The following is a 14,463-nucleotide window of genomic DNA, read 5'->3' as shown; positions in this document are numbered from 1 at the left end:
TAAAACACTAGTCTGTTTTTTTAATTTTAGAGTATTTTAAATGACCTATTAAAAGAATATGAACTGCTATTATTAAAGTTTGACATATAGGAGAGGGTTTTTTCAATCACTATTTGAGTATTCCTTGATAAAATACTTTAGAATTTTATTACTAATATGCTCTTTTCCTCCTTTCAGTATTTTTACTCACTACGGATATTTGCTGGCCAAGACCCATCCTGTGTTTGGGTTGGCTGGGTAACACCCGACTATCATTTTTACAGTGAGAATTTTGACCTAAATAAAAATTGTACAGTGACAGTTACTCTAGGTGATGAGAGAGGCAGAGTTCATGAAAGGTATGGAATTATTTATCGCTTATTAAAGTTTTTATTTTAATACTGTTTTTTAAAAGTCAGATATTTGCAAGCTTGATGATATTTTAAATATTAATTTAAACTAATAAGAAAATTGATTATGGAGTATGAGTTTTCTGTGCACATTTTTATATGAAAGTGTTTTTACGTAGACACGTTAAAGTGAATTTATCATTAATGTTCTGTTGGAAAGAATGTTTATTTTGGAAAGAATTTTAAGTGAAAGAAGCTTCTTTCATTTATAATCTATATTTACTCCTGGTTGACGAACTTGTTTGTTTTACTGTAACTTTTAAGTGCACACAGAAACCTGTGAAATTCTTTAGTAACTATAAAAAAGGAAAAAAGAAAAGTCTGATTTAGTCTGATCCCTTACCCGAGATGATAATGAAAGATTACAAAAAAAAAGGTTTGTTAATGAGCAAACAAACTAATAGCATAACAAGTACCTTCGAGGATCTCTAAGTATTCTTCCATTGAAAAGTGTATCTCTACCAAGTTCAATGTGACCTGTACTTTGCTCTTGCTGTCCTTTCAGTGTGAAGCGCAGCAACTGCTACATGGTTTGGGGAGGAGACATAATTGCTAATTCCCAGAGATCAGGTCGCAGTAATGTTGATATAGAAATTGGATGCTTTGTTGACCTGGCTACTGGAATGGTGTCATTCACAGCCAATGGAAGAGAGCTTGGCACTTGTTATCAGGTATTATCAGATTTTCAGGAAGCTGTCTAGTAAGCTGCTTGTTTTGATGTTATTTCTCTTTTTCAGAAATCTAACCGAACGCCATTTGGGGGATGATAACATGCTTTCCTATATCATTCTGGTTTATCCCTCTTTTTCTCACACTTTTGTAAGGGTGTGTTTTTTGAGTTGTTTCAAATGTTTAGGAAGGACAACTGGCAGATGTGTTTAGATAAATATTTTTTTACATCTCCGTTTGTGTGGTTAGGAATCTTGATTTATGATGTTAATGCTTTAATTTTTTTTCAACTGAATCTGTTATGCAATAAAGGGGAAATAAATATTCAAACTAGCAGAAGGTCAAAAGTAGACTTTAGATATAGTAATTTTTGATACGAACTGAGAAGAAAAATTTAGTTCGTTATTATCAGGGTTTGTGTCTTCTGCAGATAGCTCTGATTTGGAGAACTTGTGATTTGATAAGTTTCAAAACCTAAAATTCAAATATGCATTAATACACAACGCCGAAGTAAGTAGGGTGGGCTCTAATCACTATTAATATCCTCAAAACATGGGGTTGTTATGCAAATGGATTGGTAGTTGACAGAAGTTTTCATCACCAGATTGTTGAGATTTCCTCTTAGTAAGATCAGTTGAACATACTAAAGCACCCACTGTGGAAGAGGCTGTCCAGCGTTAGCAACAATTCATTGCTTTCTACTATGTCATACCTCCCACAATCTGTAGTACAGACAAAACTGAAATGTTATTTAACTGAATTTAATGGAACTTTTATACTGACTCCATTGAAAATGGATTTTGCAGGGTTGCGCACAGCCTGTGAATGGGGGTGGTAGGTTATTTAGTAATTGCAAATTTGGAATATTTTGTAATAGTGGTTAATAACTTCAGTGCCATGCTGGGCCAATGCTGAATGTCAACACCCTGGGAAAAGAAAACAGGCGATTAAAGTGCTTAGGCCCTGTTTTGTTGTTTTCGTAACTAGATACAAATCGATATGAAAGCTCCTGAGCAAGCCCATGAAACTTTGGTGTGTTTCTTTGTGCTGGATTTTTGTGGTTTTTTCCATGGACAGCTATGGAAGGAGGGCTCTGGTGGGTCGGTGCCGCGTTTGTCCCTGCTGGGTCCCTCATGCACCGCTCAGGCGGCGCTCTGCCAGCGCCCACGCGTGCCCCCGATCCCACCTTCGCAGTGGCTGCGAACAGCCGCTCACACCCACGGTCTGTGCATCAGCTGGAGACAGCGAGGCGAGAGGGGTTCTCTGCCTGCAGTTCTGAGATGCTTAATGGCAACACCCCAAAGGGAACAGAGGCAAGAAGAACCCAAAACTGAACGCCCACGCCGTTTTATCGAAAACTCCCAAAGGCGGGCAGAGCATCCAAAACCAATAGTCTGAGGACTAGGGGGCAGAGGCAAGCTTGAGTGACATAACAGGGGCCAATGGGAAAAGGGATGGGAGGGGGGAGAGGACCAGTGACCAGCAGAATCTAGACAAAGGGAGAACTTTCTAGCGCAGTGTTGTAGGGAGAGACCACTTTTGAGGCAACTTGGGGGGTGGAAAGTGGACTTAGCCACTGCAACAGACAGCCTTTAGCTGTTCTTATCTTGCAAGGAGATATATGAAAAGATAGATGTAAAAGATGGATGTTACTGAATTTGGTGTAAAAAACACTTTCAGGTTTTTCTTGTATGACTTGCAATTAATATAACCATTTTCCCGGTACTAAATTTAAAATTATCTCAGAATATACCATATTTTCTTCTCTCTTTCTTCTCTTTTTCATGGAAAAATACCTGAAGTTGTTTTAGGAAATACTTTTCCAATAAACCTGCTAGCACCTGCTCTGCTGAAAAATGGGAATACCCAGCACTATCTATAGATATAAAACAGTATATTCCAACAAGATTGTTATAATTAAGGGTGAAATATTTTTCAATTTTTGCTTATTTTGAGTAATTTAAATATTCTCTCCTTTTTTGACAGTAATGAAAATTGTATTATGTAGTTTTCATTTCCATGTCTTGAATATTTTTACAATAAAATAAGACCTTTAAAATATTATAATAAATCAAATCTTTCACTCAAATTGCTGCAAATGATTGATATTTTTCTTATCAAGGTAATTATTCTAGTCTTATGACAGTTTGCACGCACTTTTCAATTTACTTAACTGAAATAGAAGGACAATATTTGTATGCTGTTTTCATTTTAAAAGGCCTACAGTTCAACATATTTAAGAGAGGAAATGAATTTTTCTGTAGTTCTTGATCTAACTATTGAATGCCATGGTGATATTCAGAAGAAAACCTAATACATCAAGAGGAACAGAATGACTTTTTTTCTGGATTTGGGATTGTGGTTTTTTTACTTATCAAAAAGTTTGGAATGTACATACCCAGCCCTATATTATTTTGTCTATGCCCATAGTCATAGTTCTGAGAAAACTGTTTTTGATAGATTGTTGTCCTCAAAATTAGGAGTTGTATTCCTTCACAGGACAAGCACTGTAGTTGTGCTTAGGTTGTACAATGTATGTACATGATACACAAAATGCACAATGGTGTGATTGACATATTTAACTGAACTTCTGAAACTTTGACTTAATTGACTTGATGTACTTTTTTTTCAGCCACCCTGGAGCAATGAATTTTTGAAACAGTTATACTATTCTATAATTATGTTTTTAATTCTTTATTTCATGGCAGTGGTGGTGGGTAATCTTGTAGAGTATTATTCAGAATAAACTGTCTTCTTACACTGACGTGCACTTTGAGTCCTATATGGGTATTGAGCTATAATGGGTAAAAAAGATAACGTAGCTGTCATAAAAATCCCAAACACAACCAGAAACTTTAAAACTGCAGCACTGTGATTCACTATGATTTTATAAGACTGAAGACAAATGGTAAGCCTGAAAATAAAGAGTTCTTTAAAAAAATTATATTATTCTACTTTTAGAGTATGGGTTAGAAAATCACTGATCTTAACAGGAAATAGGATTTGCACTATTCTTGTCACATATTGTGTTCTCACCCTCTAGAACAAGTTGTTGAATTTGGATGTTTTTGAGAAGACACTATTCTGTGTTACCAAAGTTCTTGCTATAGGTGTTGAGAGCACATAGGACTACAGACACACCTGTCTGAAAACCTATAATATAATAATATTATAGGTAGACACTATTCAACACTTTATTTAGTAAAGTATCTAAAGTTATTTGATAATGAAGTGTAAGGTATACAGTGTTTATTTTATATCATATTCAGGTAGGAGATTATTTTTCCATTTTTAATTTTTTAAAAATTTTAATCTCATTTCACTACTAGGTTGAACCAAACACGAAGCTTTTTCCAGCAACTTTTTTACAGTCCACGAGCACTAACTTGATTCAGTTTGAACTTGGTAAATTAAAGGTAGGAAGTATTTCTATATTTTATAGAAAGAAAATCTTTATGTAAATGTGCTCTTTTAAATCCGTTTATTTCCATGCAAATTCCTGAACAGTTAAATTTGTTTAGGAAGGTTGAATCAATGGTATGACTTGTAATTTGACTTCTATGTTTACTTCTGTAAATGTTGTTATTATATGCAGTTAATTGATTATCTGCATTTGTCAAAATAAACAAATATTATTTGAAGATAACACCATGAATGTTGGGGGGTTTTAATGGAATTTTTTGTTGCAATAACTTCTACCTTTCCATGGTTTCCACTACTTACAAATTATGCTTCCTTCTGGTTTTATGGGTTTATTCATAATTACATGTTACAAAAATAATTAATACACGTATTTGTTTCAGAATACCATGCCTTTATCAGCAGCAATTTTTAAAAGTGAAGAAAGAAATCCTGTTCCTCAATGTCCCCCTCGCCTTGATGTCCAAACAATTACACCTGTTTTATGGAGCCGGATGCCAAACAGCTTTCTAAGAGTAGAAACTGAGCGTGTCAGTGAACGTCATGGCTGGGTTGTGCAGTGTTTGGAACCTCTGCAGATGATGGCACTTCATATCCCAGAAGAAAACAGGTACATTTATAATGAAATGAAATGACTTCATGTGGACAAAATATACTGACAACAGATGTCTGAGTATGGATCGAACCTGCCTTATTGAATATTTAACCTATAGTTGTTGAGAATTTCTGATCTTATCTGGTATCATATCAGATATTATCCTATTTGTGAAATTTAAGTAAATACAAGAGACTGAACTTTAATGCCGTGTACCAACTTTTGCATACATAAAAGAAAGCATGACTATTTGATTTTATTTAAATTTAAATTATGAAATAGCATCTCTTAAATCTGTAGGTCTTTAAACACAGAGGTTTTTCTCAGCTTGAGGTAAACAAGTACAAAGAACATGCAAGTACTATTTTGCTAATTGTTTTTCTATAATAAAAACCTGTAATCTCTTCCTGCTTCATATGGACTGAATTTACACGAATTAAGTTCTTATGTTCTTATTGACAAGATCGTGCCTTTCTTTGATTTTCATTATGTTTTATCTTCAGAGTGAGGATAATAAAGATATATCCAAATATCAGATGTCATAACTAGCGAAAAACCAAACTATCAGCAAAAGTATAGAAGAAAGATCATTTAACAGTTGTACTTTTATTAGAAATTTTAAAATTTCTTTTAATGATTCAAAACTTAATTGTATTTATTGTTAATAAAACTGAATTCAAGAAAAGAGTGAAAAACACAGGGTCTTGTGGAAAAAATGAAACAGTGATCCTGAGTAAACCAGGCACTATTGAGTGACCGTAGTAATGCAAACTTTCAGCGTGCTCAATATACCTATTTTAAAAACAAGTTCCAATTTATGATAGATTCCAAAGAAGCATCTCCATCTCACATTTTGGCTTTTTTTTTTTCCTATGGAGTACTAATTTTAAACAGTCTCAACAAATTATTTCCGCCATTTACTGTGTTTTAATGATGCAGATACTAAGATCAGTTAGTATCAACTTTTATATTTTATATGGTTTAAAGAGGAACTGACTGAAACGTTCAGAGATTACAAAACTTTCCTTTTCAAAGTCTTTTTTCATGGAATTGACTGGTGTTCTCTTTCTTTATTTCATAACAGATGTGTTGATATCTTGGAACTATGTGAGCAAGAAGATTTGATGATGTTTCACTACCACACTTTAAAACTCTATAGCTCAGTTAGTGCTCTAGGTAACACTAGAGTTGCTTATGCACTTTGTAGCCACGTGGATGTATCTCAGCTATTTTATACAATAGATAATCAATACTTACCTGGGCTTCTACGTTCTGGATTCTATGACTTGCTCATTAGTATTCACTTGGAGCATGCCAAGCAAGCCAAGCTCATGATGAGCAATGAATTTATCATTCCAGTTACAGATGAAACTCGAAATATTAAATTATACCCCAATGAAACAAAGAAGCATGGTTTACCTGGAGTAGGGCTTAGCACTTGTCTTAAGCCAGCCTTCAATTTTTCTACTCCATGCTTTATTGCAACCAGTGAAGATCATCAGACATCCACCCCAGAGATACCCCTGGAGATACTTAAATCCAAGGCCATAAGTATGTTAACGGAGGCAGTACAGTGTAGTGGTAGTCATATACGAGACCCTGTTGGAGGACAGGTTGCATTCCAGTTTGTTCCTGTTCTTAAACTGATAGCAACATTGCTCATAATGGGTGTTTTTGATGATGACGATGTGAAGCAGGTGTTACTCCTCATCGATCCCACTGTATTTGGAGATCACAAGGAAGAAACAGAAGAGAGGACAGAGAAGGAAGAAGTGACACAAGTTGAAGAAAAAGCTGTAGAAGCTGGGGAGAAAGCAATCAAACAAGCAAAAGTTCCTGCAAAGGGCTTGTTGCAGACAAGATTACCAGAATCTGTTAAGCTTCAGGTGAACATTTATTATAAGTGTGTTATTTACATTCTACTCCTGATTAAAAAAAAAAAAAGTGTTTTTTGTCTATTCTCTACTAAAAAAGATTTGAAATTCTGAAGGTCTTTAATTCCACTTTGCCTTAAAACCTCAAAATTCATTAAAAAAATTGATGATGATGCCATTCTTTCTACATGTATCTACACTCAAAATAGATATGTGAATACATACTTATTTCATAAAAACTGAAGGGTTAGACCATGTGATCTTTAAAGGACCCTTCCAGCCAAACTAATGTCATTTCTAGATATTTTGAGTGCATGGAGTAAAAGATTGTGAGTGCAATATAGTATTATCCATCCGATAATGAAACTGTACAATTTTGTCACCTTTACAGTGTTAAAAATATGGGACAAATGTCTCTCATTTTTACAGTCTGATGCAGTGTATATTATGTACTCAAGTTCTTCCCCAAAATTTCTAAAACTGTTGAGATTAAGTCTATTTTCTCTATCCTAGATGTGTCATTTACTCAATTATTTTTGTGACTGTGAACTACAACATAGAGTGGAAGCAATTGTATCATTTGCAGACCGTTACGTATCAAAATTGCAGTATAATCAGAAATACAGGTACAATGAACTCATGCAAGCCTTAAACATGTCTGCTGCATTGACTGCCAAGAAGACTAAAGAATTTCGGTCTCCTCCACAAGAACAGGTAATATTAAAAAAAAAGAGATTGAATTAAACGTTAAAAAACTCTTTATGATGACAAAATAAAGTCCTGACTTCTAAACTACCATTGGCATTGCTGGAGAACCAAAATGAATTTGAAATTAAATTTATTCCATACCGCAAAATACTGAATGTCAGAATGACTGAAACTTATGTTCTAGAACTTAACCTGTGAACCAAAGTTATAAACAGGTAAAGTATGGCTATATACTAGAATATGTCTTAGGCTATTTCAGTGTTTTAACTATATTTTAAATCCCCTAAAGATTAATATGTTGCTGAATTTTCAACTGGGAGAGGATTGTCCCTGTCCAGAGGAGATTCGGGAGGAATTATATGAATTTCATGATGATCTTCTAATTCACTGTGGTGAGTGGGAAGGTTGTGATACGAGTTTTGTTTGTCTTTTTTTGGCACTTGACAGATCAGTTGAAAAATATACTAGCATGAGGGGGTTTTTTTGTTAGATGTATTACTGCCTACAAGGTGACATTACTGACAGACTTTGGTATATATTACAAAAATATGGGAAACCTGTGAGTGGAGTGGTTTTAAGTTTCACTGTTAAATCTCTATTAAATATTATCCAATAGTATTCTGTTTATATACCAGTTTTATAATTATTGGGGGGGAAAAAAATCCAAAGAAGGTTGGCTTACCTTAAAAGATTTATATAAGCACATGTATGAGTACAAGCAGATAAAATGTATTGAGGGAACACCGTTGCTGTGAAGCTGAGCCGCAGAAATTTAATAAAAACTACCAGATGTGGGGTTCTCTGCCTGCTTTAGCTTAGTTTCCTGGTGTACTGTGAGAATCAGTCATTACAAAACTCTGTTGTACTGCAAATTACAGCTTGAATTGCCCCCACTCATTGAATTTAGATTTCCTGTGCAATTTTATGTGGGTTTTTTGATGTCTATTTTTCATTAGTTTATTGACTTTATTGAGATCTTAGTCTAATTCAGACAAACATGGAATTATTAACATTAATAATCTGAGTCATCTAATTATTACCGTTCATTCCCACTAATTATGCAGTTTAAAACAGAAATAAAAAAACTTTTCCGATCTACCTACTTGGTAGCTATATTCATAGTTACTCTTCCAGGATATTGCTTAGTCCTATGGTTGTTGACATCCATCTTATCCAAGAAGATCTCCAACATCATTACAGTGAGTTGACAACATCTCAGTCTCTTCCCCAGGAAGAGCAAAATATTCCTAATGGTTAGTTCTTTCTTGTCCACCTTTTTGCTTGAGGTCATTATCAAATGTTTACCAATACAGTCTGATAAATCTTTTTTTGCTGGTAATCCGTAAACCCAGTGTTACCTGGTTCATGGAATTGTACTGTTTTAATGACCTGTAATTAAGTTACTGTTTTCTGTTTGTAGGCATGGTGCCTCATAAACCATTCTGTGCTTGTATTGTTAAGGCTTCTGCTGTTGTTTTGCACTGCTATATCTGAGTACCCTCTTAGAATCTCCAGCAAGCTGTGATTTCATGATAAGCCAGTTATAATTTTTCAACTACCTTGGTCTTAGCTTCAGCTAAAGATGAGTAGGTATGCAGGTATCTAAGTTGGGCTCCATCAATTTACTTCTGAGGTTGTTGTATAAGACAGTATTAGAAGTTCTTAAAATCAAAACTTGTATCTGTAAGGCAGAAATTTAGTTGGTTTAACATTATTTAGTTTTCACAATCCTCTGTTAATTGTTATCATCCTTGCTTTTAAGTGCTTACCAAAAACTCTTTCTTTCATTCCATCAATTTTCTTCCAAGTGTTTAAGTGAATGGTTAGTATCCTCCTATTTACTCCTCTTTATTACATCTATTACAATAAGTGATTGCAGCCATCTTGATTGTTCAGTCACTTAGCCCTTGATCTGACCTCTGGTTTTCAAAGATAATGCCCATTTGTCAGCACAGAGTACTCTGAGACTCCAGAATAGAGACTATGAAAGACCTAAAACTTACTTGGAAATGTCTTAACTCCACAATCACTTAAGTTTAGCTTGAAATCTTGTGGCTGGTATGATCATTGAGTTAGTTTAGCTCCTGATCACTCTTCATATTTCATGAGGTGAAACACTAGTTATTGTATGCGTTGAGATTTTTCTTTTTAGGGATGTACTTTTATTATTTGTTTACTACATTACAAATGTGTATTTTGAACGAGAGTTCAAGATAGAGAAAGTGCTGTCTCATGATTAAAATAGTTGAAAGATCCTCTGGATTCTAAGCAAAACCATGTTCATTACTTTGTACAGATTTATCAGAGGTGTTCGCTGTGGATAAATGCTCCTCATTATGTGTGTCCTGACTTGGTCCTGAAAATCAGTACTAAGCAATCACAGCTGCAGATTAAATGAATAGGAGTTCTCCTTGGAATGTTTAATCAGCTTTTTAGTACTAAGTATACTTTGCCTTCTAAGTGGAAAACTATGTATGCAATCAAGTAATTAAAGGCTTCTTCATATGAATATAAGCAAATAGTTACTCAGGCAGTCTTAATCCTAGCACATCCTAACTGTGAGCAGTTAATTTTGCTGGCATAATAATGGTCCTCTATCATATTTTTTTATGTGCAATTTATTAGTTATAAAAAAACCAAACAAACTTACAACACATTTTGTAGTGTATTATCAAATTGACACTTATCTGGGTTGAAACCATCTGTACCTGTGCACAGACCTCTGCCACTTGAAGGAAGCAATTAGCCAGTAGCAACATGAGGTGATCAGCTTCTAGATGGATGGCAACTGTAAGAGGATGCAGAATGAACAATTAGTGATATGGAGCAGTGAATGAGACCCCATCTTCAGGAGTCACAGACCTCATGTACGCCAGTCCAACACTATCTTAACTCATCATTCCAGGGCATTTCTTCTTGTCTGTCCATTTCAGCTTCTCAAGAGTTCTCCTCCTAGTCTGTCTCCCATGTGTCCAGGGCCTAGCTTTTATTTCTGTGCCAGATAGTTTCTTCCTTTAATCTCCTTGTCTGCTTTCTCTTTCATTACTAGTGATATGTTCTTACTTTTTTCCTTTCTTATTTCTTAGCTTTACATTTTGCCAAGCCAGTCTCACTTACCCAATTTCTTAAATTCCATATTTACTCTCCAATTTCAATTTTTACTTCGTTCATTCCCTCCCACTGCCTTTGAATTTTATCCCTTAGTCACTCCTAGTCATAATTTCCACTCACCCTTTGTAGCTGCCAGCAGCAAAGTTTCTCCAACTTGATACCACGACTGTTCTATTTTCTTTCTTAGTTAATTTTTTAATACCAGTTTTAGCCACCGCAGTTTATTCTTTTCCCCTCTGCTTCAGGTTGTGGCTCTAGTATCCTGTCTGAAAAACTTTTCCTTTTCTCAATTTCTCTTTGACAAGCAAAGTGCAAAAGCTTACATTTCAGCTTGGCACAATTAGCTCTGATCTGAAGGAAACCTGCTTAGCTGTTCTTTGCTTCTGCACGTAACACGTGTTGTCTGATGATCACTAAGAGGTGGGAGAGACTTTGAATGGTTGTGAAGCAGCGTAGTGAACTGAACTATATTAAACTACCTGGTAAAACAACACCCCATCTTATTGTATACATTTTCATGAAAAGCATGTATTATCCACATAATCTCTGAACGAGATCTCTTACAGCTTTAAATTCAGTTAATATATTTGTTTAGGGTGGCTAAATATCTCAACTGAAAAATTGTACTGTATTGTAAGATACAACCATACACTTCTTTCTTTAGCTTATATTCTGCAATATGAAACAAAGGATCACATATTTAATCAAATATGACTGTGAGTCATATTTAATTGCCATAGTAGACTCTTAGAAAAGTACCACCTCTTTGGTCGTAATAGTGAAAAATGAATACTACAAATCTGGATATAAGAAGTATGTGTACTGAAATGAACATCATTTGAGGGGTGCTACTGGTCCTACATGTTAAAGCTGCTGGCCTTACTACTTCTTTTTTCCTATATGAAATTTGCTGGTTAAAAAAAATATTTCTACAGATATTTTAATATTTAAATATTGAGGGACTTCACAGATAGAGTTTTGTTTATAATCAGTTTTATTTTCCGCTAAGGTATTCCACTAGAAGAAGAAGAAGAGGAAGAGGAAGATTCCTCCTTGACTGGCAAACTCCGTTCATTAATGTACAAAATCAAAGGTCCACCAAAAGCAGAAAAATTGGAGCCTAAGGAAGAAGAAGAGAAAGCTCCTAGTAAGTTTTCTTTCCAGATAAATACTTTAATGATGCAAGCGTTAAAGTTCTACAGTCAACAGGAATGTATTTTCTCAAAAAATTTTATAAGGGACTAAAGAAGGAGACTACCAGTTTGATATTCTTCTGCCTCTTAGAACTATTATTCTGCATACTGAGCACCTCAGATGCACTTTTAAACAAGAAGCTAAAATGAGTGGAAGATTTTGGATCCAAATCATTAACTCTGGGGTTGAAAATTTACATATTCTTTATAAAGAACTTTAAAAGGCTGATTATGGTACAATAACCTAGACTCAAGCATTCTAAACTTGGGAAGATTTCATTTTTGTGGTCTGTTTTTTTAATGTAAAATTATTCTTTAGAGCTTATGTCCACTTCCATCTATTAACTGTTCTTAGGCTACATATACACACAAATATAGACATGCACATAACCCCCCCAAAACACTTGTAATCACAGACTTCTTATTCTGAGCGGTATTCCTGTACATATACCTTCCCATACTCTCTTCCATAGCACGCAAGGGGTGTTCATGGTCTATACAGGTGAGATTGGTTCTGCCCTTGCAATTCCTCAACCATCTGCATAAGCTTTTTGTTGAGCTCCTTTGAACAACTCACCTGACTTTCACTGCCGCTGTGCTCACATGCCACGTGAGAACTCACCCCAGTGGGGCTGATATGGGGTATGAATCTCACAAACTTTGTCTTTGCTATTTTAGGGTTAACCCATGTTTATGGGTTTTCAAACCTTAGAAGTGACTAGGGATAAGGGTGAGGAATAAGCAAGGTGCAAAGCTGAATTCCTCCAGGTCTTCCTTTAGAATATGTTTTGTCTGAGGTTTCTTACCGCCTTACTGAAACAAGATTGGGATTATAGCTCTAAATTTCTGTGACACCATCCAGATATCATGTGCAGGATTCTCCAAGGGACTTGAGGTTGGTCTTCCAACCAATGATGGAGTCTCCTCTTTTTTTCCCTAGTTGCTCAGTTTGGCAATAGGCCCATGTACAGACGTGGAATGCTTAATTTATTTCAGGCTTAACAATTTCATCAGCAGTTGTGTTGAGATTAGACAGTGAAGTTATTTTATAACTCATGACACCTCTTACATGATCTGCTTGCTCTGGAAAGCACCTTAGAGTGTTTGTCCTGGTCTGAAAGCATCTTTCCGTCTGTTAAGCTCAGTACTGTGTTGTAAGTACATTAAATCTTACAACAATCTGATATGCTGCATGAAACAGGGCTTCATTCTTCAGTGACTCATCTGTTAGCATCTGCTCTCTCTTTAATGGTAGCAGGACCTACTCAGCATCTGGAAGTATCATTTCTTCTCCAGGTATCATGTGGATTCTATTGTCATGAATCAGGAAATATTCACTCCTAAAGCCTCAGGGCACATGGTGTTAGGTCCTTGGAAGAGAGCGGTTCATTTATTTCATGTACCAGAGCTTAGAGTCATGAGAAATGTTGATTGGACAAACAATCCTTCAGTGTCTATTTTTCTAGAAATTTCAGATGACTTCTCCTTGGAGTGATGCATATTACAAATATGCACATGGATTAAGTCACTCAAAGCATGATGAAAAATTATATAAATATATACTTGACTGTAGCCAGAGACTGTGAGATTTTTAGTCAATATGTGCACTTCCCCTTTACACATCAAGAAATTTGGAATTTGGAGATTAAAGGAAATGAGTGCCTGAGGTACCCCCAATCCTCTTATGTCCATGAAGAGGCGTGGTGGTGGGCATGATGTGTACCTCCTTCCAAGGTTAAAATCTCCGGCCTTGAGTGTCTTGGCCTTGGTCGTACATACTCAGAGTGTGAATATTCGTAAGAAGGAACTACTTACTACAGATAAATCTTCCTTTCCTCTAAGTATATGTTCATTTCTAATCACAAACAAACTTTTACCCAAGGGAGGAATGCCACCAATTTCAACCTAGTATTACTGATTAATCAGTAGATTTTGAATTTAAAACCAAATTAAAACTCTGAAAATAAACACATAGAAGCAATGAATTATTGTTAATAATGATTATAGGACTTTTGTTACTATCAAGTCAAAATTGAAATGAGGCATGACATGCTACTAAGAGTAGGGCTATCTCTGTGACGTACAGAATTTGTTACCACAGATTGAAAGCCTAATTATTGAACAGAACCTCAGAATTAGTGATGGGTTTGCATAAATACAACATTAAGTAAACTAAGAAAGTGTTAGCAAGGGAAGGAATAGTGTAGACACAAACCCCAATGCATCTACATTTAGTGGATAAACACTTTAGTGATCAAAAGTCGGAGGGAGCTGGTTTTGCCATTGGAAGAACTTTGGGGAAGTCAGGGGGTATGTTTACTGGTAATAGAAGAAAGAAACTTGTCTAGTTTTAAGAGGGAAGATGATTTTTCCTGTTTTACCTGTTATCAAGCATGAGCATTTGTTGGAACAAGGAGTGGAACATGTGTCTAGTTTTCAGGTAAATTTCCTAAACTTTGGGCTCAGCAAAATTGTTTTCAGCATCACTGAATGTGCAATGTCTA

At 35.4% G+C, this 14,463-nt stretch overlaps 1 protein-coding gene across 14 annotated transcripts in view; it reads left to right on the top strand.

Annotated features, from left to right (window-relative positions):
- RYR3 (ryanodine receptor 3) overlaps positions 1–14,463 on the top strand; it is a 201,778-nt gene that overhangs the window by 96,409 nt on the left and 90,906 nt on the right. For all 14 annotated transcript variants that reach the window (XM_042047577.1, XM_042047585.1, XM_042047581.1 and 11 more), the window contains exons 32-39: positions 178–338; positions 895–1,060; positions 4,388–4,474; positions 4,862–5,088; positions 6,158–6,959; positions 7,461–7,661; positions 7,945–8,047; positions 11,776–11,913. In XM_042047577.1, the coding sequence (XP_041903511.1) occupies positions 178–338; positions 895–1,060; positions 4,388–4,474; positions 4,862–5,088; positions 6,158–6,959; positions 7,461–7,661; positions 7,945–8,047; positions 11,776–11,913 (1,885 nt within the window). The remainder of the gene's footprint in view (positions 1–177; positions 339–894; positions 1,061–4,387; positions 4,475–4,861; positions 5,089–6,157; positions 6,960–7,460; positions 7,662–7,944; positions 8,048–11,775; positions 11,914–14,463) is intronic.

The sequence above is a fragment of the Corvus kubaryi genome, unplaced genomic scaffold (genome assembly GCF_017639235.1).
Source record: "Corvus kubaryi isolate FWS band 111438036 unplaced genomic scaffold, C.kubaryi_AGA036_p1.0 66, whole genome shotgun sequence".
Classification (NCBI taxonomy): Eukaryota; Metazoa; Chordata; class Aves; order Passeriformes; family Corvidae; genus Corvus; species Corvus kubaryi.
This window is presented reverse-complemented; position numbering and strand designations above follow the sequence as displayed.